Genomic DNA, 22,516 nt, shown 5'->3' on the forward strand with positions numbered 1-22,516 from the left:
GTAATAATTGTTCACAATACAGGACACCAGTTTACAAGCACTACGTTAAGTAAATAAGATCAAAGTTGAACCGGCTGGTTGGTAACGTTCACCTTTCTTTTCTCTGAGAAATAGGTTTGGCAAGCCGAGAGGTTTGTTTCCATCCTGTCTGATAGTCTGACACATTGTACACTACCTGCTCAGCAGCAAACACAGTAAGAGACCAGCTGGTAAACAATTCAGGCAGCTAAAGAACAGAAACTGAAGTTAATGTTGGACTTGCATTTGCCAGGTGGACACAAAAACACTCCAAATGAATGCTAATGTTGCTTCATGTCTGCTAGATGTGTAAATGCGCAACTGATTGCTAACATGCTAATATGTCAGTGTTGTGTTTACAGCTTGTTGTGCTGCCCTTACATGGCTAAACATTACCAAAGACCAAAGCCAGGGCCAGGTGGTATACCAGCGTAGAATAACGGTATACATCGCACAGAGTGGGACCCAGCAGGTTCATTCCCAGATCTCAGCAGTTCATTTAACCAAGACAATGTTATTATTACCATTAGGAATAATGACCAAAACTACAAAAATAAGACCCAAGTTGTAAAAACAAAAAACTAAATCATCATTTAACCACTTTATTTGACTACAGGTTTTGTGTTAAAAAAAAATCAAAAAGAGCTTCATTTTAAGGGCTTAATGAAAATATTTCCCTATTTGCAAAAGCACTTCAAGGGTCAAGAGTCCATTGGTGTTTGGATTGTGTAGATGATCGTGAAATTTGAAATAAGAAGAAGAAAATAACTTTGTTGTTAGCTAGGAGGTCGGGCAATCGCAGAACTGGCATGATCAAGAAAGGGGGACAGCGTCATTCCCTTTGAAAGAAAGTGTCATTTGTCAGAAGATTTCTTTCCAGTTTCATTTTTTCAAATCAAAACCCCAACCACTCACAACTAGTGGGATGAGCATATGGAAGGAATAATCTCCTGTCCACTGAATTTCAGTAGTATTAAGGAAATGATCTCATGGACTGTTGAGTAGTAAATGCCCAATGTCCAAATTATTCAAAAACACGCTTTACATAGTACATATTTCTGCTTTACATCCTTAAATGCCTTGTATATTACATACCACACACACATGAGTATTCCTTCCACCCCTTTTGTTATTCAGCTGTTTAAATACTGACGTGTTATCTTACTCTGCTTAATTTACTCATTATTTAATCATTCTGTTGTTATTTCTAGGTTTTGATGAGTTCACAGTAAAATATTTGTAGATGATTTTTTATGTGATCACACTTTACACTTGGCTGATGTCAACTCCTTATCATTACTGACATATGTACACAATGTAGCCTAATAGTTTTATCACACCTTGTTGCATGCAGTATACTTATGCAACATTTTACTGCCAAAGAATAACTAGCACATACGAACACGAAGATCTGCAAAACACAAGGCAGAGACATCCATAGGTCCTTTACATTTCATTCGCAGATCGTATTCACTTTAAATATTTTCTCATGAGAATGTTCTAATAAAAAACGTGTTATGCGCTATTCTAAGATGTGTTTCATTAGGATGAGGACCAATACTCTCAGTAAGTCTCACAAGCCTTCGGTAGAACCAGCTTAGACTCTTAGTAACTCTGTGTACTCTTGGGACCTATCCATTCACAGGACTAAGTTTCAAAACAAGACTCTGCGGTCTGACACTGACCCCTAGTGTCCAATCATCTCACTATAATTTCCTCTGCTCTATATTAAAGGTGCATTTCACCACATCTCCAAGTATTCTCTTGACAAATGATCATTTCATTCAGATATTTCCACACGTTTCCTCTATTGTCCACATCTACTTATTTGCTATTAGGTTTATAAATATGTTTTATATCTTCACCACTACTGGTGTTATTTTATGAGTACCTTGCAATCATTAATTAATACATTTTTTGGCATATTCATGATACATTTCCATCCACCTATACACTAATCCTGGTTAGGTTAGCGGGGGCTAAGTATGCCCGAATAGAACTTTTTTTTGTCCGAAGGGGTTTACGCCCTGGACAGGTCAGCAGTCTATCAAAGGGCTAACGCAGAGTCAGACACCAGATGAATTTGTGAATCCAAAGTAAGAGAAAAATAGTTGTATATAACTGTTGCCAAAGTTTAACACATTTCCACAGTATTTGTACTGTCAACGTTTAGTTTCTAGCTCAGACACATCACAGCTTTATTAGTGTTTTCCTTTTTTGTATATAATGTGAATCACTGCCAATGCAGATTCTAATGCATTTTGATTTTATTTACAAGAGAGCTTCTTTCCTTCTGCTGCCTGCACTTCTTCTACATTTAGTACAGCTTCTTGGGCCAAATCATGTTGATGGTTGCACAGGTTTCACAGTGCAACAAATGACATTGACACTCTTACATGTAGGCAAAGATAAACATCTCAGTTTTTTGATACAACTGTGGTAGAGAATTCTTTCAGTGGTTGCCCTTCAAAGTGAATTAACACTGCCAGAGCAGTAACACCAAGCAGTTGTGCTGAGGCGTGTCAATGGAACATCAAATGTAGTTCACACTTAACTCCTTGCTTTTGTTTTGTTGGTAACTGATTCCTGTATAATGTTGCATTGCTTAACCACTAATGATTTCATTAATAAAAGCTGTTTGGTTCACAGTTTCTGTGTTGTCATTGAATGTTAGCAGAGAAAATGAAAGACTGGACACATAAAACCCTGTTGAGATTACTAGATTTATTTAGAGTAGACATGTATGATCCAATAGTGTTTTCTATTTGAACAAACATATTTGTCCATCATGGGAAATTATAGTTGTAGCTCATGTTAAAGTTTAACAAAGTCAATGTCACCAGATGCTCATAGAAACATTGTTGCACAGGTAAAACGTGAAAAGGCAAGAAATTGTAGTATCCGCCAACTGTTTTTTGCTCCAAAAAGGTTTATTATTTATTGTGTCAAATCATAGATCTTTATTTCCATCTCAAAATGATATCAATAAAAAACTGGTGTCCAGTCTTAGAAGTAATTGACTGCAACCAAAGGCAACTGTGCATTCAAAGAACAATGGAATTATCACTGGACACAGGTCATAACTACTGGAAAGCAGAGCAATACATCATATATTATATATTACATAGAGTCAGACAAAACCCCCAAAAAAACAAAACAAAATAACAGAAAAGGTTGGCTAAAAGAAAACTATTTACAGATGGAAAATATAAAATTAGAACAATACTATTAATAATTCAATGAGGTGATGTTTTCTCATTTCATTCTTTATTAGATTGTTTCTGTACCTAACGTAAACATAATTATTGTGACAATTATTGGGCGAAAACACCATTAAATCCCCTTAAAGGCATTTTATTTACGTATCCTAATATATCAAGAGTAAACAACAACAACAAGTCACAGTAATTGCTGGTGAATAAACAGATATTAGACATATAGCGTTAAATGCATTTTTTATTTTGACATTTTAAATCGGAAGCTGACTTCGATATTTATTCTTGACTTGACGCTGGTCAACAACAGCTGCTTTTGCCAGTAGTTGGCGATGTGACATGTACGTCAACCGACCCGTATGAGTTTTAAAAGTTGTGTGTGTGAGCTGTCCGCTGCTCGTCCATGCTGTTGTTGTAAGCTGGGCTGCAGACTCTGAAAAGGTAAGTTAATTACGTAACTAGCTGTTACCTAACGTTACTCTAACGCATGAAAGTGAAGTTTTGTCGAGCGCTGTATCGTTGCTTCATCAGTGAGCTTCCCTACTATGCTAGCTAGTAGAATAGCTTACCTTCGCTAGCTAGCTAGCGTTACACTGTGTTGTCCCACTAACACACGTAACGTAAATTCCCCACATTCCCACTCCGCATGTGGACATCTGTTTAGCCATATGCCAAATCGCCATTTGCAAGTTTGCTGCATATAATGGTTGCCAACGAATCAATCTCAATGTACAGTAATGTTAGCAAACTGAGCTATGTCTTAAACTTTTTGGGAGAGCGAGCTTCCCTGCTGCAGTCCTATGCGTCCTGCCCTCCTGTGTAGCCTGAAGTTAATACCAAAGCTCACACAGGACTGTGTAATAAATGGACATGTAGTCCATCCTATGACATTTCTCAGATAAATGACATGCTTTGTCAAAAAACACGTTTTAGCATGTGATTTGACACAACACCAAGCAATTCCTTAATTAGTTGTACTTCTACTTTTAGGTCTGACAGTTGCCATAACTGCTAGTACTGAGGTGGACCTGGCTGGTGCTCCTTTTGCTCAGTTAATTACCGCAAGTGAGTTCATGGACCGGTAATGGTAGTACTAGTTTGTTCATGGTGAAGTGTCTGAGAGTGGGTACGTTTGTTTTTATTATTGTGACATGTGATTCAGGTGCAGTTTTTGAAACATTTTTGTCAGCATAGTCTGTATTTATCTGTTTCACTTTAGCTAAAACATAGCCACCTCCAACAAACAGTAAATTAGTTTGTGTTATTTACTGAACCTGTTCCCTCTTGAAAAGACATTTCTTTAAAACATTGTAATAACTCTTTGCTACTCCATCTCCTTCCCCGTCGACTTTTCTTTACTCTCTTTTACCTTTTCGGTGCTAAATCTCCCTCTGGCCTCTACCTTCTTACGACTCTTGCTTGATGTACCTTGCCCTCTCCCTCATCCTTCCCCCTGGCCTCTTTTCCTGCTGTCCTCAGGCTTACACAGAAGCACCATGGCTATGTGGATCCAGGCCCAGCAGCTGCAAGGTGAGGCATTGCACCAGATGCAGGCGCTGTACGGCCAGCACTTTCCCATCGAGGTGCGACACTACCTGGCCCAGTGGATCGAATGCCAACTCTGGTATGCAGTAGACTTTGATCTTTGTATTTGATCAGATTTTTCAATGGCAATGTCAATTTCTTCAGATAGAAGCTACATTTGACTGGAATGTTTTTGTAATATACATTTCCTTCATTATATAATACAATACAATATAATCAAAATATAATATATAATCCGTTATAATCACATAAAATAAACTGATGATTGGCCTAGAATGCTATTTCAGTTATAATAATGTGTAACAGTTAATAGCTGCATTTAGGATAATGCCAACAGTAGTACAAAGAAGTCTGACAGGGCGGAACAGGTCATCAAACATCGGCACTACACCTTGTGAAGACACACAGTGTTATGTGATTTTAATAAAAATTGTGTCTCTTGCGATTTCAAAAATTGCACTCATGCAAAGCATGGTTTTGATGTAAGGAGACATAACTCTGGCTGAACATTTTAATCACTAAAACTGTGCTCACAATACATTAGACTGTAGGCATACTAGCACTCCAACAGTGCTTACATTACTTACACTCACAAGAGAAAGTGCATTTACCAGAACAAACGGGTATTTTGAGCCCTGACATGTCGATGTAGATGCTTCACAAATACCAGGCGGTGAGCTTCAGTGTCCCTTCACCAGTCCAAACTCTGATGGTGTGCAGCAAAGCGTTTAAGACATCCACTGTACATGCCTGACAACTTTGTTTAATTTTTGGGAATTGTGTTTTTTGTTAAACCAACTACATTAACAGCTGCTGCAGCCATTCAGTCTCAAACATTTGTTACACCACTGTCCTTTTCCTCAAGATAATGTAAATGTACATATTCATGCGGTTTTTGCATTGACCATATATGGTTAATGTGAGAGTGCAGTGCACATTTCTAAGTTGATTGTGATGTATATACAGTATAATGGAAATGTGTGTGCCGGCGTGCATGCGCACAGTTTTATAAATCTGATTATATTTGGTGTACGCCATTTCCGTCTCTTGTGCACACAGTTTTATAATAATGCCTCAGCACATTTCACCTATCGTTGTGTCTCTCATCTGGCTTCCAATTGTCCAACTGTTTTAGTTTTTTTAATTTAACTTAAAAATGTAATTGACATTTATTGGAGCTTTTGATTTTTAACCTTATTACGTGCTTTATAAGTAAAGTTTATTATTATCATAACTTCCATTTTATTTGTTAAATTTCATGTTTAATGATTAAAGTTGATGAGAGATTTACGTAAATGATTTAGTCCTGTGAGCAAAAGTGACCATCAACAACTCTTCTGAGTGAAGCACATGAGCTTGACCTTAGCTTTGGATATGTCACAGGGATTCAGTGGAGTTGGACAACCCAGCGGAGGAAGCCAAAGCGAAGCGTCTGCTGGACAACCTGGTGGCTGAGTTGCAGAGGAAAGCCCAGCTACAGGGAGGAGAGGACGGTTTCCTGCTCAAGATCAAGCTGGGCCACTACGCCAACCAGCTCAAGGTTTGTCACTAGAACATTATGAAATAATTGACGCACTTAACATAAAGCAGGCCTCATTTCTGAGCTGAAGTGATGCCCCTTCAACTGGTTTAAACAGAATAAACTAGGCTACAGCGTAGTTTTGTCAGAAGTCGGTGCTGTAGGCTACACTCTGCTGTAATCCGCCAGTAAACCGATTAGAAGAAGTACAGGATGCGAACCAGAAACAAAAGAAGTTGCCTTGGCCATCTAACCTGTCTACAAGAGAAAAAATAGAGAGAGGTCTTCAGAATTTGTTTCAGTTGGGAAAGTTATAATTGTTCTTACATGTCAGCTAGTATTAGCTATGTTTGCAATTTTACAGCACAAAATCAATGTCTACATTATTTGGTTTGTGTTTTATTGTGGTGACTAACTAGATAATAGATACATGCAGACCTCTCGGTGACAGGTCAGATCAGCTGAGTGATGGAGTTGACATGGTGACTCACTTTAGTTCAAAATCTGAAGAACTAAAGTGAGTAAGAGAAATGAGTGGGACAATTTCAAGGTATTTATTAGTCTATAATAGTCTATAAAGTTTATTTATTATTAATCACCTTTTTTGTCAGATTGTTCTTCTGTAGTACAAAACACAAGACCAGTACAGACAGTATACTGGTCCACAGCTCAGGGTTTGGGAACCTCTGCTTTAGGTGTTATATGGGCACTAAGGAATTACTACTATGAAAGTTATGTGTGTGTGTGTGTGTGTGTGTGTGTGTGTGTGTACGTGTGCGTGTGTGTTTTCCACCAGCCATGAGTCCCTGAAATAGGAAAGTTAATGTAAACAATACAATAATGTGTGTGTTCTCTATCTGCAGAGCACCTACGACCGCTGTCCTTTGGAGCTTGTGCGCTGCATTAAACACATCCTGCACTCAGAGCAGAGACTGGTACAAGAAGCTACAAATGTAAGTGTTAAAGAGGTTGTTGATGTGTGTTATCTGTTGTCCAGGTTGTGGCTGGGTTGAGATTTACATGACTGGGACAGGATATCCACAAACAATAAATGAAATGTATTTGAGTCATGTTAAATGTTGTGTGTGTAGGCCAGCTGCGGAAGTGGGGGGCAGGCCATGGACAGCCTGTCACAGCGCCACCAGCAGATCAACCAGGCCTTTGAGGAGCTCCGCCTAGCAACACAGGAGACTGAGAATGAACTGAGAAAGCTGCAGCACAGCCAGGAGTACTTCATCATCCAGTACCAGGAGAACATGCGCATCCAGGGTGAGCTGAGACACACACACACACACACACACACACACACACACACACACACACACACACACACACACACACACACACACGAGACCTGAGAAATGTTAAAATGTAGAAAATCCCGTACAGATTTGAATAATACGTACAAATACACTCGCTGTTACTAAAAATATAACTATAACTATATGTTTTGGAATTCTTTTCAATGCACTTGTTGATTTTTAAATAGATGGGCCCAATCCAACAATGAGTTTCTGCCCAAAATATCGTCCGCTCCTGTCTGAACCAAAGAAAGCCAACTGAAGATAAATATTTAGCTTCAATTCTGTGTTTCTGATTTTAGACATCACCAGCCTGTTTGAATGATATCTTAACGCACTACAGCCAGGGCCTGCTCAAAGTCATCTTCTTTACCCAGAAGTGAGCAGTGTTTTTGTGGCAGCTGGTGTTTGTAACGTCCTGCCTGTCTCCTGCTTCTTGCTTTGTTAGCCCAGCTGAGCAGCCTATCTTCACTACCCCCAGCTGAACGCACCCAGCGGGAGACCACCCTGCAGAGCAAGAGGGCCACTGTGGAGACCTGGCTCACCAGAGAGGCCAGCACACTTCAGAAATACAGGCTTGTATGAAGACACACACACAAGTCCCACAGATGCACATGTCTCACACACATACACATACACACACACACACACACACACACACACACACACACACACGTCTCACACACTCATGAATAAGGAGTAAAATGATTTTCTGAGGAAAGTTTTACAATGAACAGTAGGACAATGAAAACACTCAAGTGAATGCAGCAAATTAAAAATATACACAATAAAGTTACTGCACAGTAGCTCTCTGTTCAGCACCACAGCAACACGAGACTAAACAGTGTTTACCTTCTGTTTCCCCTAATTTACTCAAAAGAGTTTAAAAGTTTTACCAACGTTGATTTTTCTTCACTTATTCACTGGTCTTTTTGTTGCTCTGTCTACTTCAGGCTATTTGGCTCATCTTTCCTCACATACAGCCTTCCTCTGGCTGGATGAGCGCACCTTTGTTATTCAGTGTCTTTAACCGATATTCCATTTCAGAAGAACGCACTTTTATTTGTGCTTCATTACTTTCCAGTGTGCAACATGAGTCACTCACACAGTTTTGCGGCAGGCATAGTAAATATCCCTTTTTAAGTCTCAATAAATCAGTTTCTCACAGCGGAGCAGTAAACACAGCCGCATGCAAACGTGGATTTTACAGTTATCAGGTCACATAAACATGCCGTCCAATATCCTGCTAAACTTATTTCTCCCTGTATTTCTTTTGTGTAAATCAACAAACTGAGTGAGACCTATACATGTTTTTTGTAGGACCTGTCAGAACAACACCAGAAGACCCTGGTCCTGCTGAGGAAGCAGCAGACTCTGATCCTGGATGAGGAACTCATCCAGTGGAAGAGGAGGCAGCAGCTGGCTGGCAATGGGGGTCCTCATGAGGGGGGACTGGATGTCCTCCAGTCCTGGTATAAACTGGAATATTCCAATTATTTTTAACTTGTATGTTATATTATCAGGTGGAGATTTTATGAAATGTTTTTACTAATCTCAAAAAATTTAAGATGTTCAATTTGATAAAACATTATAAAGAACATAACTCTATACAAAGCATAAACGCATCAACAGGATGTGAATGCACTCACATAGAGCAACCCAGCCTTATTTTCTCCTCTTCCCCTTTATATTCCACACTTGTGGTATCTTCACTTCCTCTCTCTGTCCACCAGGTGTGAGAAGCTGGCTGATCTGATCTGGCAGAACCGGCAGCAGATCCGACGCTGTGAACATCTAACCCAGCAGCTCCCTCTGCCAGGCCCCATGGAAGAGCTGCTGAGCAAACTCAACGCTGACATCACTGATATCATCTCCGCCCTGGTTACCAGGTGAGAACTTCACCTCTTCAGTGCTGTGTGGAGGTTGTGGACAGTGCCTGTAGACTGGCAGACGGGGTTCTGAAAAGGAGACTCCGATTGATTCAGGAGGAGCAATGCAGATTCTGTCCTGATTGGGAAACAGTGACTAAGTCTTTACTCTTGATCATGGGAGCTTTTCCATGGATAATGGAATTGGATAATGCTTATGTTCATATTCCCCCTGGAGTATCTTGTGGGAGGTTGCTGTGGGGGTATGGGTTGCCATGGCTGACACGATGAGACCTTGTATACCTGGAGTCATAATGCTCTCAGTAGATGGACAGATTCAGATTTTTATACACACTGTGGCCACAGCCGGGCTGAGTGTCTGATATGGTGATTGCAGATTATCCAGTTCAGCAAGAAATGCAGATTCTGTCCGACCTATTGAGCAGTGAACCACTTTTCTATACTCTTGCAAGGACACTGTAGAGGTCATGGATGTTTCCCTATCTAGTCTAAATGTGCTTTGTGGATGTAGAGACGGCTTATGTTTGGTATCCTGTGCGGTGTGAGTGCAGAGGCTGACACGACAAGCAATGTTTGTCCTTGTATAACTGGCGTCTGTGTTCATGGCAAAAAGCACAATCTGTGTGGGTGTATGATTTCCTTTTTGGCTTTTAATGGACAGAATCTCTTATCCTAAACTTTATCAATAACAATATTACTTCCTTTGGCGAACTGAAATCCTCTCATGAGAGAAAATGTTGAGCACACCATTGTCATTGTCCTCTCTTCTCTTCAGTACCTTCATCATTGAAAAGCAGCCTCCCCAGGTGTTAAAGACCCAGACCAAGTTTGCAGCCACAGTGCGCCTTCTGGTGGGCGGGAAGCTCAACGTCCACATGAATCCACCTCAGGTCAAAGCTGTGATTGTTAGCGAGCAGCAGGCCAAAGCTCTGCTGAAGAATGAGAGCACACACAGGTGAGGGGCATAAGCCATCATACAGACAATGATGTAAGAATGATGAATGCACTGGAAAAACACATTATGGACTCTTGGATGATACAGTGGCAAAATAATTGATGATTGAAGCAGGTGTTTTGTTGGATATTAAAAGGCAATTCAATAATTGGCAGTTACCAAACAAATAGATTTTACATGTGTAATCCTCTTTTGTTGAAGATGTTTGCAGCTATGGGTCAATCTTTTCTAACAGCTTTCTTTGCCTTGGTAGTGAAAGCAGTGGAGAAATCCTCAACAACAACTGTGTAATGGAGTATCACCAGGCCACCGGCACCCTCAGTGCACACTTCAGAAATATGGTATGCTCTACTGGTTAAGTGTAAGGATGATCCATTACTGGTATCGTTTTTTAAAAGCCCACAACCATTACAACATCTTGTATATAATATAGAATTGTTTCACATGCAACAATACCTTTTAAATGATTTGGTTAGAAATCCCATGTACATTAAAAAAACACTACTGCCAATTTCAAATTGGAAAACTTCAGAAATTGTGATTAAATTGCTTAAATGTCTGGATTATTTCCACAGGACTGACTTAGTTTTATTTTTTCAAAAACTAGTTGCACTTTTCCAGCAGTGCACAGCCCCTCCATTGTTTTGGTACATTGCAATGAGGAATTGACCATGACCCATAACCATGCATGCAGAATCAAATGATATTTTTTTAAATGTCAATGCAGTACATACTTTAAAAGTTAAAAGTATTATAGAGAATGCAACACAAAATGAGAGAATGAGGATAAGGTTGGTGTTCTTGTATGTTTTTATTATCAACAGTGAACTGTGTGTATCATTTCTCTTCTTCAGTGACGTGTGCCTGATGCACAGCTACTCTCCAGAGATTGAAACGCAGTTGCCCGGTTGTTTCAGAATGCACTACTTTGGCTGCGTTTGTTGTAATGAATATGTCTCTAATCTCATGTCTTCACACAGTCACTGAAGAGGATCAAGCGTTCGGACCGTCGAGGTGCAGAGTCGGTGACGGAGGAGAAGTTCACAGTTCTGTTCGAATCACAGTTCAGCGTCGGGGGCAACGAACTGGTCTTCCATGTCAAAGTAATCAGATAGGACATTTGACCTTTTAATACTTGAGAATAGCAGCTGAAAAGCACTGGGCATGTTGCTTGGTTATTGAATTGTCGGCCTTCTCCTTAGCCTGCTACTGATTTCATCTCCACTGGAAGACTTTAAATACCAACTAGAGTTGTATTGGCTTTGTCTAAGAGTTCTCCAAGCCTGATATAAAAAATAAAACATTGAACATTGATTAATAATTGATTAGTTTTAATGAATCCATAAGCCTCCTACTCTTTAATCTATTACTGTCCCTCTTGTTGTGTCTGTAACCTGCAGACCTTATCACTGCCTGTGGTAGTGATTGTCCACGGGAGTCAGGACAACAACGCCACAGCCACAGTCCTGTGGGACAACGCCTTTGCTGAGCCGGTGAGTTGGCTGCTCATGGATGGTCTGCGGCTGCGTCTCAGGAGGTAGAGCGGGTCGTGCACTAATCAGAAGTTGCATGTGGAACAGTGAAAGTGTCCTTGGGCAAGATACTGAACCCCAAATTGCTTCCGAAGGCGCGTGTGTTTGTGTGCGAGCTTAGATGATGAGCAGGTGGCACCTTGTATGGCAGCCCTGCCATCAGTGTGTGAATGGTTAAATGTTCACATGTAGTGTAAAAGCACTCTTAAGTGTTCTGAAGACTAGAAAGGCACTATATAAATGCAAGTCCTTTTACTATTTTCCATAGCGGCCTTTTTATACTTCACCATGACTGTGCTAAGTAATAGTTCCCCATAACGTCATACACAGTTTCAACATGTCAGGTTTATTATGCATATTATGCTGTTGAAGGGTAAGTCTTGTCATATTCTTTATTTTCAACAAATCCAACATACAGAGCAAAACCATCAATGATTGTATCTAACAAGTTTCTTCTTCCTCTGTGTCATTGAGCTCCATTGTTGTTAAAAAAAACAAAAAACAAAACGCATCAATGAGCTGCACTGTTGCCCTGGGAGACATGTTCCTTCATTACCCTGAACACACTCTATTCCACATACCCAGAAATGTGGATTAATCCTCCACAGAAAATAGTCTCTGCAAAGGTTTGGCCTTTTTTCTTTTAAAAATTACTAAAATGATTTTTCCGATTTATAAAAATAGTCGTTGATAAATTTTCTAATCATTGCAGCTATAATTGAGAGATTGAGTAACACATTGTTTGTTTTTGTCTTTTCATAGGATTTGTTGACAATAAGAAACATATAGAACTAGAAAAGTGTTCTCAGTAGAGTGCAGCGCTCCGGCAGGTGTGTCTGCAACAACCACTGCTGTAATGTTTACCAGACATGTTGTTAACAGATACGCTCTCATTTGAATCTGTTCAGCTGTCTGCATCGGCTTCTTGCAGACTCACATCTCAACTGCCTCTTACGGAGCTCAGGGAGTCTGAGCGGGTTGATCTCCACCTCCTCCTGTTTGCATGTTCTTGGGCAAGATACTGAACCCCAAATTGCTCTGGAAGGCTGTGCGAGTGTGATTGAGCATTTAGATGAATCCTGATGGGCTGGTTGGCACCTTGTATGACAGCCCTGCCATCAGTAACATTATATATTTGATGGGTGAATGTTGACATGTAGTGAAAACTGCTTTGAGTGTTTGGAAGACTAGAAAGGCGCTATATAAATGGCTTTTACCATTTACACCATATTTTCCACTTCAGGGCAGAGTGCCGTTCATCGTGCCAGACAAGGTGCTGTGGCCCCAGCTGTGTGAGGCCCTTGATATGAAGTACAAGGCAGAGATGCACAGTGGGCGTGGCCTGTCAGAGGATAACATGGTCTTCCTGGCACAGAAAGCCTTTACAAGCAGCAGCAACAACCCTGAGGACTCCCGCAACATGACCATATCCTGGGCCCAGTTCAACCGGGTGAGAATGTGAAGTTCATTCCAATGCTCTGACACGCACACGCACGCACACACACACACACACACACACACACACACACACACTGATGGAGTATATTTAATTTGTACAGGAGAGCTTACCTGGACGCAACTTCACCTTCTGGCAGTGGTTTGATGGAGTTGTGGAGCTCATGAAGAAACATCTCAAGCCTCACTGGAATGATGGGTAATGACTATTTTCTGAAAGAAACTGTTTTTCTGATCATGGTAAATGAAAAGTAGTATAGGCTAAATCCAGTGAAAAGCAATAATATTTTCATAGAAATGCTCCAGAGTTTCACAAAGGTTGAAAATGTACTTGCGGTTGTCGACTCCATGGGAGGAGGCAGAGGAGGGTCCTCCAGAAGAAAAGGACTGTTTGTAATTCTTAAAGAAGAACCTAACGGCAGACTGTACAGCAGTGGTTCAACCCTTTAATGTTCTTGCATGATACATATTCTGAAATGTGTATAATGAGTATGATTGTTCGTTTCTGTCTAAAATCAATCGGTTCAATTGTCATTTAATGATAAAGGTAGAAGAATGGGTTCTTAACATAAAGAAAATCTAAATGTGTATCTCCGTCTTTGCCTGCTAAATCAGGGAAAGAGCCCTCAGCTTTGGTTTGTAAGTGTGTTTGTGTGTGAATATGTGTTTTAGGGCCATCCTGGGCTTTGTAAACAAGCAGCAGGCCCAGGACATGCTGCTGTCGAAACCCAACGGCACCTTCCTGCTGCGATTCAGCGACTCAGAGATTGGCGGCATCACCATCGCCTGGGTGGCTGAGAACCCCAACAAACAAGGTACCAAACTGCCCTGCCCTCTTACTCTAAGTGTGAATCTTAATGAATCCTTCTTTAAAATAACATATAACTGAATTAAATGCATAGAAAAACTTTTGTTCTGCTGAAATGCAGCATTCCTTTTGTTCACTCCAAGTTTTATTGTCTCCTCGTCAGTATCAGCCCTTAATTCCACTCGTGTGCTTTTGCTAAGAAATGCATGACAAAGGTTGTGTATCTCTGCAACAATATTATGTCCCGTCTTGGTAAATGCTGTGATTGTAATTCTTTGTTGTTTCTGTCTTTGGCAAGGCGAGAGGCTGGTCTGGAATCTGTTGCCTTATACAACCAAGGACTTTTCCATTCGCTCCCTGGCGGACCGCATCAGTGACCTGAACCACCTTCTATTTCTCTACCCTGACCGGCCCAAAGACGAGGTCTTCGCCAAGTACTACACCCCTCCTCTCTGTATGTATCAGCAATGCTTATTTGTATTCACATCAACACATCACTGTGATGAGCCAAATACACATCTATCTATCTATCTATTCTGTCTTGACATTAACTCATTTTGATATAAATGAGTGGTGTCGTGGCGGGCTTTAAAAGCCTAAGATTGTGAAATCAGCTCAATACATGGATGGCACTATACAATTTAAATTACTCCACAATGTAGTTTTTAAGGCGTTGTGTCTCTCTTGCAGCAAAAGCAGTGGATGGATACGTAAAACCACAGATCAAACAAGTTGTGCCAGAGTAAGTAAACTGCAACAGGAAACCTAAATCACTTCAGATGGACAGTATGGAATGAGTAGCAAGTTCCTGAAATGTAATGTGGATTTGGTATTTGAATCCCAAAAAGACGATGCAAAACACCTCCATCTTGACATTAATGGAAAGCATTCACATATCTCAGATATGGATGTGTAGCAATGTTCTGTCCTTTTTAAGGACTGAGTCTTTCATGATGCATGATGAATTTGAAGTAAAAACAGGACTCTGCGATGAATTCTGGGATTCTTTCATGACAAATGGCTTCCTTCAAACAATTTCCCCTAAAAGGTGTCAAAGCAGGAGAAATTAAATGTAACAAATAAAACTGCTGTTGATCAGTTTTCAACTGTGTCTGAATCTGGATCTGTATAAAAAATATACAGATAGATGGATAATGGTACAATTGGATTATCTGAGAATACCTCAATCCTGTACTTAATTTCAAATGAGTATTACACAATTGTGGCCTAAATGTGTCCTGTTACAGTTGCATCAACTAATGGTGTAATGCCATCAAACACTAATCACTAAATCAAATCAAATCAAATCAAATTTATTTGTATAGCCCAATATCACAAATTATACATTTGTCTCAGTGTGCTTTACAGACTGTACAGGTTACAACATCCTCTGTCCTTAGACCCTCGCATCGCACTAAGGGCTGGTACAGTGCATTCTGAAAGTATTCAGACCTCTAAACCTTTTATTTGCAGCCTCATGCTAAAATCATTTGGATACATTGCTTACCTCATTAATTTACACTCAATACCTCATGTTAGGAATTAGTAAGAGCATGTCCGGTTATTAACAAACAGGATAAATTACATCAATAAAACTATTAGGGGTTGATAATAACGTGGAACTACAATTATGTAGGTGCAGTAGCTCAAAGGGCATTAAAATGTTTATCAGACAGAATGAGTAATTATTAAAAAATAGTTATTAATTACACGAGTATGACTTAAATTAAAATTGCCTCAATGGGGGCACCACCTTTGTGTCAAAGTAAAACAATAGCCACTTAATGCAGTCTCATAAAATATACTATCCAATGAATTAGGAAATTGTGGAGAGGTTCCTTAGCATGTTAGCTTAGCTGGCAAACCTGTTGAGATGAAGAGAAGCCGGGCTGTGGACAGTTGAATAGAGTCTTTGTTGGTCCCGCTGTTGGTTATCTTGCAGATATCTTGCTTGTTACTCCTACTGATGTGAAGTCTAATTGGCTGTGGGAAGCACTAAACTTGTACTATGGGTTAGCAGTGCTGGCTAATCGGAAGTCTTTCAGGCAAGCTCTCGCGTCTCTACCGTGAAAAGATGGAAGTCCGATGCATCTGCTTCCAAGCAGACTGCATGGTGAGCGGAGAGTCAGCTGTTGGAGTGGGCTGCCGTGGGCAGCAGAGAGAAGAGGTGGTCTGCTCCAGCAGGATGCAGCTGCACGATGGTCGGGATCCATTGGCGTGTTGATGAGAGTCGTAGCAACAAGAAAAGAGAGAACACATAGATGCATGTCAGTTTTGTAGACCGGGTGACGCCATGGGTCTCAGGCTACAGTAAACAATAGCTACTGTACGTTGAGGAGTTTAGGGCACTTCCGGTTGCAGGCACAGGTGATGAAGGGTTTTCACACCAATGGAGGATCCTGGGAAATTGAGTCCCATGGCTCAGCCGGAGGTCGTACCCAAGAAGACTGGTGGCTGTAATCTGGAGTTAAGGGTCTGAATGTTATGTCAATGTGATATTTCAGATTTTCCTTTTGAATAATTTAGCAAAAATGTCCCGTTTTCGCTTTGTCATTATGAGGTATTAAGTGTAGATTGATTATAATGCTACAACATGACACAATATGAAAAAGGTGAAGCAGTCTGAATGCGCTGTATACATGTCATTGTAATTTGCAACTGGAATGTGCCAAAGGTTTTGATAACTTGTTTTTAATGTACAGAAAAAACATGGGGGCATTTAACAGCCATTGATTGTGTTGCTATGAGCTGAAGACCAGTACAACAGCACAGTTAACACTAGTTACTAATTTTGACTTTCCTGGAACTTTGAGTTTTATTTTTGAATGTTTGCAGTCAGTTAAACCCATAATCAGGTCTGTAGGACTTGCAAGAGTTAACTGGTAAAGATGGTGTGAAGCGTACTGGAAGAAATATTGTTATCATGGTTACCTGCCTCTTAATGTATGTATTCAATATGTGTCCCAATATACATTTTTGACCGACACCTGCCAGCCAGTCAGAAATTAGTATTTTTCTTAGTTTAATACATCATTATTATAAGATGTGCTCAGTAGGTCTGTTGCAGACATGGGATCATGGACATATTAATTGTTAAATAATGTTTATTATATGTCTCTGGTAGATTCACCACCCCGAAGTCTGAACCCAGTGGAGGAACTCCTACGTTCATGGACCAAACACCTTCTCCCTCCGTGAGCCACCCCAACAACTTTGGTGTCTACCCTTCTATGTAAGCACACTCCTTTTATGTGTGTGTGTCTGTGTGTCTGTATGTGTGTGTCTGTGATTTAGGAGTGTGTGTGTGATTGTCCCATGAACCCCCTTTGTGAAAATGTGGCCTCCGTCTCTGCTGTTGTCCTGTCAGGAGTCACACCATGTTGGATGCAGATGGAGACTTCGACCTGGAGGACACGATGGACGTGGCTCGCCATGTGGAGGAGCTGCTCCGCAGGCCTATGGCCAACCAGTGGAGCAGTCAACAGTCCTGAACATGAAACAACTGCAACACTGGCAAAACATTTCCTGTGTTCATTAGTTGGCACATCCACATCACAATACATTTTCAGTTTAGCTCCCATCAGGGGTTTTGGAAGAGAACAGGTCTGGTAATGAATCCTCGTCTCCTTGCCCGAGTGTCTGTCGAGAAAGTAAACCTGCCATCAAAATTCAATGTTACTGACATTTGGCAGAGGCTGGTGTTAATGTCCTCTCCCGCGCATAGTTTCTCAGGGTTGATGTGTTTAGCTCATTGGGATTTATAGAAAAGGAGATGCAGTCAGTTTTTATGTAAGCTTTGCATTCATATATGCCTGGTGAGCTTTTAGCTGGCAATAGCAGATGTTCGCATACAAATTCACAGTGGACAAATTTAGCTTTTATTTTTTATTTTAAAGGTTTGTTGTGCATCTACTCAGTTAACTTTGGTTAATGTGGCTCAATGCTGTAAATTATATTGTCAGGGAATATTTGTCACTCATTTTTCTTGGTATATAGTAAATCCATAAAATTCTTTAAATACTTAAAGTAAGGCCATGTAACTTTTGCTGAACATCAGCATCTGTGACCACAAGTAGAATTTACAGCATGGTCGCAAATTAATTTCCAAAGATTCTCTTGAGTCAGTTTCTTTAAAGACGTCCTCATTAGGGACAAACATGTCTCCCAGTGAGGTACATTTGATCTGTTGTGCTGTTGTTAGCTTAGCTGTGGCTTAAACCTTAAGACAGGATTCAACCCAGGCTTTCTGAAACAAAATGAAGTGGTTTATTCTAAACCCAGCTGCTGATGTATAAAGAGAACTGGATCCAGCGTTAGAGGCTTGGCCCGTCCATTACTATGAAAGTTGCTCAGTGGTGCATGAAGCCAAAATGGTTTGACTGCGGAATAAAATAACCTGCATCTTCAGCATCCATGGGGCCCATAGAGCAAGCTCACTAGCGTTTCCTTTAAACCCGCCTCCAAACCGCCCGGTCTCCGCTCGTTCACATTAACACATTCAACACATTAGCTAGGTCTCCAGTATACACACATTGTGTTTTGGTGAGTTGTAAAGATAATCTGTGTTTATATTAGAAGTACACAGTGACACAGAGTATTTTGTGACAATCAAAATTGCAACTCGACTGATAAAACACTGTATACCGTTTCAGTTCTGAATGCTTTCCTCTGCAGTTAGAGAAATCAACTGAGGCTGAACTGTAAAATCACATCTAAAAACAATATCTTTAATAACCATTTTCTTAAAATAATGAACATCCAGCAGTGTTATGCTGAGTTTCTCATCATCATCATCATTTTGACACGGCCATCAGGCTGAACCTGTTGTAAACCACAGCTAAGCTAGCCAGATGCTAAGCTAGCCAGATGCTAAGCTAGCCAGATGCTAAGCTAGCCAGATGCTAAGTCACACAGCAGCGGAGCCTTTGTGTTCATTTGAGTTTTACTTTTGTGGTAAAAGCACCTAAATGTTATCTGCTACATGCAGACATAGTGTAACAGTAGCAGAAAAGTAGAACAGAGAAGGGCCAACTGCCTTGGTAAAGTGAGGCACCAACATGTATCTAAAGTTCGCTAACAGCCACCATAAGCCACCAATAGCTGCAGGTCAGATCAAGTAAGACTGTAGCAGCAAAACCATTAAGTCTGTTGAACCGAACAAGGGGAACTTTATTACTCATCAATTCAATTTAATTTCTTGTCAGAGAATGAATTGTTTTATTATTGACAATGTTTCAAGTACTGAATACTATTGTTTGGTGCTTTTTGTATAATATTTTATATTACAGCCATTTTCTGATGTTCTTGTACTACACTGCCTTTAAAACAAAAAGTCTGTCCCTGACGGTCACCAGTTAGAGTCATTCTAAACTCTTAACTGGCATTTGTATACCAAAAGTACTTTAGAAAGTACGGTTAAATTGTTAAATTGTATTTGTGTTGAACGAGTTGTCCATCAGTGATTTAGTATTTCACTTTCATGAAGTTGGGGGACTCGAGAGAGACGGGTATTTTTTTTTGGAAAGTGATGAAATTCTATTTAGTTGGATAATAACCCAGTAGCTTCTCCCTCTCCGGCTTGTTGTCAACCAATTAGCTGCTAAAGAGCCGGTACAGAATACAGGATATTATACTGCAGTGATCAGTCTGCGCTACATGTCATTACTTAATAGTTTTCTTCGATAATTATTTCCCCACTTATTCTGATTGTTAAATGCAACTTCTGGTTCAAAAAGGTTTGAATCTAACCCTTGAATTTTAGTAAACATAAGTATTACTGAGCATATTAGGATGTATCCATCCTCTGACAGTTGTATTCCTTTGCTCACTCATAGTAACAATCTGTGGTCTTGAAAAGCATTTTTCTACATGGAGGATATATTTTGTTTGGAAGCCAGTGGCAGTGTTTACAGTACTGCACTCTCACTGTACATAATTTATTATTACTCATGATTTAACCGAGTAAATTGAAGTGACCATTGTGTTGTTTCACTCCTCTGATGCACTGTATTAGCTGCCTGACACATCTTTGTTCAAACCCAGAGTGAACTTGACATTTAACCTGAGCCTAAACGTGACTAAAACCTAAAACTGTACAGTTTCAACAATAGACTACCTAATAAAATATTTAAATCCAATCCTGAGCAGTCAAACCCAGACCCAGTGGGTATACTGAACTGCTTACTGATTTGTGGAAGTCTGACTGACCGTTCCAGTGAATGATTATGTTCGTAGAGAATCTCAAACATATTCCATATATGAATATATGTTGTCAAAATGGAACCTTTAGGCCTTTGTGTGTGCTGTCTTACAGCTAAGCTTAGTTATCTGTCAGTGGATTCCTTTCGGAAAATGCTCATACCTCATACTTTGTAATAGTTCTTTGAGTCAGAAGTGTTTGTTGACCATGTGTTCCACACTGCTTCTGAAAGTGCCTGAATACAATGATTGTGTCAGATCTGCACCCTCATGGTGGATGAATTCATGACCAGACTGAGACCTGCTCTGCATATGAAGCTTTTTCTAGATTCTGGCTTCTAATCTTCAGTAAAAGCTTTTTGTTTGGACATACAGGCTCTGTAGATCTGTCTATGCCTTGTGGATTGTTAAGGGACAGCACTGTCCATACAGGACATTTTAAAGCCATTGCCATTAACGCTGCACTACTACCAGCCTTAACTATGGGATGTCTAATTCCTTTGAGAAAACACAACTCACCCAGAATGGAAGTTAACACAGTAAACCTCAAGAAAACTCACTGTGAAATAAATGTAGATGAGTCCAATTCAACCAAATGATACCTGATGACTCGAGTGTAGAAACCGTTTTAACTCTCATGCTACTTTCGCCTCTAATGCTTTTTGTTAGATTGGTAAATAAAAGCTGAAACAGCAAAAGTGAACAAGTACTTTGATGCTCACACCAGCAGTTATTTGATGTTCATGCTCATGCAGTGCTTGTCTTTGAATCAACTTAATTTATGTTTGTCTTCAGTGTTATTCACTTCTCTAGCTCACAACTGCTGTGTGTTAGCTGGCTTCTGTGCAGCCTGTGGCCTGTTTGAGAACTTTGTATTTACTTCCACATTGTGCCACATTCTGCTGGAAGCTTGATGTTGGGATTGGGGACTTGAAAATAAAAGTTTTTATATTGAATCATATCCCACTGTGGTATATCGTTATTGATTTGTATTTCCGCCTGTCCCAGGTACTGTATTGTTGAGCGTCTCTTCAGTCTGATCTAACATTTCTTTCTTTCTTTTTTTGCTACACACAGTTGGCCTCTTTGCACATACAGATATATTGCACTTGTGTCAGATGTCCTCTGCATGGGTAGAACTAATTATTCATTAAGTATGTTTCCTTGATATTCATAATTATTATTTCAATCTAATGTAACTTAAAATAAATAAAATGAATGTAAAGCTGAGTTTGTTCAACTCATTGAATTTAGTTTTGTAGATGTCTCACCATGCATTGTTTGAATCAAATCAAATCAAATCAAATGTATTTACATAGCCCAATATCACAAATTATACATTTGTCTCAGTGTGCTTTACAGACTGTACAGGTTACGACACCCTCTGTCCTTAGACCCTCACATCACACAAGGAAGAACTTCCTAAAAGAAACCCCATAATTAAAGGGGGAAACATAGAAGAAACCTCAGGGAGAGACTGAGGAGGGATCCCTCTCCCAGGACGGACAGACGTGCAATAGATGTCGTGTGTGCAGGATAAACAATGAATACAACATTTGATAGAAATTATGTTATGTTGAAAAAGTTGAGAAAGTATGGATGAATTCAGGAAAATGTCAAAAAGGCTTCCCGGTATCCAGCAGGACCAGGTCAGCAGGCGCAGCCACGATTCCTCCAGAGACCTTTTTTTGTTTGAAGGAAAATCACCAAATATACTATACAAAGTTCTCCAGAATGGCCACCTTCAGAGTTTTAGAATATTATATATAATAATCGATCTAATGTAATCTGTATTTGTATTGTTAGTTTTAACAACAGAGTATATTTTATATGATGGTCATATCTTCTTTGTGTAACATCCTAAAGTAACTAGTAACTTTATGTTAGTAAGTAACATTGTTAAATAAATATAGAGGAAAAAAGTACCTCAAAACTGTACTTTATTACTAAAGGTAGGTCATTACTTTCCATCACAGGTTAACCATAAGCATTAGCTCTGTAGATACAATACAAGTCTGCCACTCAGAAAGATCTTTAATTTGGTTGGTTGGTTGCCATTGCACACATTGCATACGGTGTAC

At 39.9% G+C, this 22,516-nt stretch overlaps 2 protein-coding genes across 4 annotated transcripts in view; both read left to right on the forward strand.

The window, feature by feature from the left end:
- Positions 1 to 2,666, forward strand: part of LOC115024591 (caveolae-associated protein 1-like) — a 24,249-nt gene extending 21,583 nt beyond the window's left edge. Inside the window, exon 2 of the mRNA XM_029456336.1 lies at positions 1 to 2,666. This exon is cut by the window's left edge and continues 1,144 nt beyond it. The gene's annotated coding sequence lies outside the window, so the exon portion shown is untranslated.
- An 888-nt stretch (positions 2,667 to 3,554) lies between these two features.
- LOC115024525 (signal transducer and activator of transcription 5B-like) lies at positions 3,555 to 21,396 on the forward strand. 3 transcript variants are annotated; one of them, XM_029456188.1, is made up of 20 exons: positions 3,555 to 3,674; positions 4,224 to 4,359; positions 4,713 to 4,857; positions 6,162 to 6,318; positions 7,161 to 7,250; positions 7,389 to 7,566; positions 8,047 to 8,177; positions 8,919 to 9,070; positions 9,332 to 9,487; positions 10,263 to 10,442; positions 10,696 to 10,783; positions 11,423 to 11,545; positions 11,843 to 11,935; positions 13,218 to 13,424; positions 13,534 to 13,628; positions 14,102 to 14,244; positions 14,536 to 14,691; positions 14,928 to 14,979; positions 17,362 to 17,469; positions 17,605 to 21,396. In XM_029456188.1, exons 2-20 carry the CDS (start codon positions 4,338 to 4,340, stop codon positions 17,726 to 17,728), a joined length of 2,400 nt encoding a protein of 799 aa, XP_029312048.1. In that variant the 5' UTR covers positions 3,555 to 3,674; positions 4,224 to 4,337; the 3' UTR covers positions 17,729 to 21,396. The 3 variants fall into 3 exon arrangements, with proteins under 3 accessions (XP_029312048.1, XP_029312049.1, XP_029312050.1); XM_029456189.1 differs by having other exon boundaries at positions 4,224 to 4,298; XM_029456190.1 differs by lacking the exon at positions 4,224 to 4,359 and having other exon boundaries at positions 3,563 to 3,674.
- Positions 21,397 to 22,516: the final 1,120 nt, after the last annotated feature.

The sequence above is a fragment of the Cottoperca gobio genome, chromosome 19 (assembly GCF_900634415.1).
Source record: "Cottoperca gobio chromosome 19, fCotGob3.1, whole genome shotgun sequence".
NCBI lineage: Eukaryota > Metazoa > Chordata > Actinopteri > Perciformes > Bovichtidae > Cottoperca > Cottoperca gobio.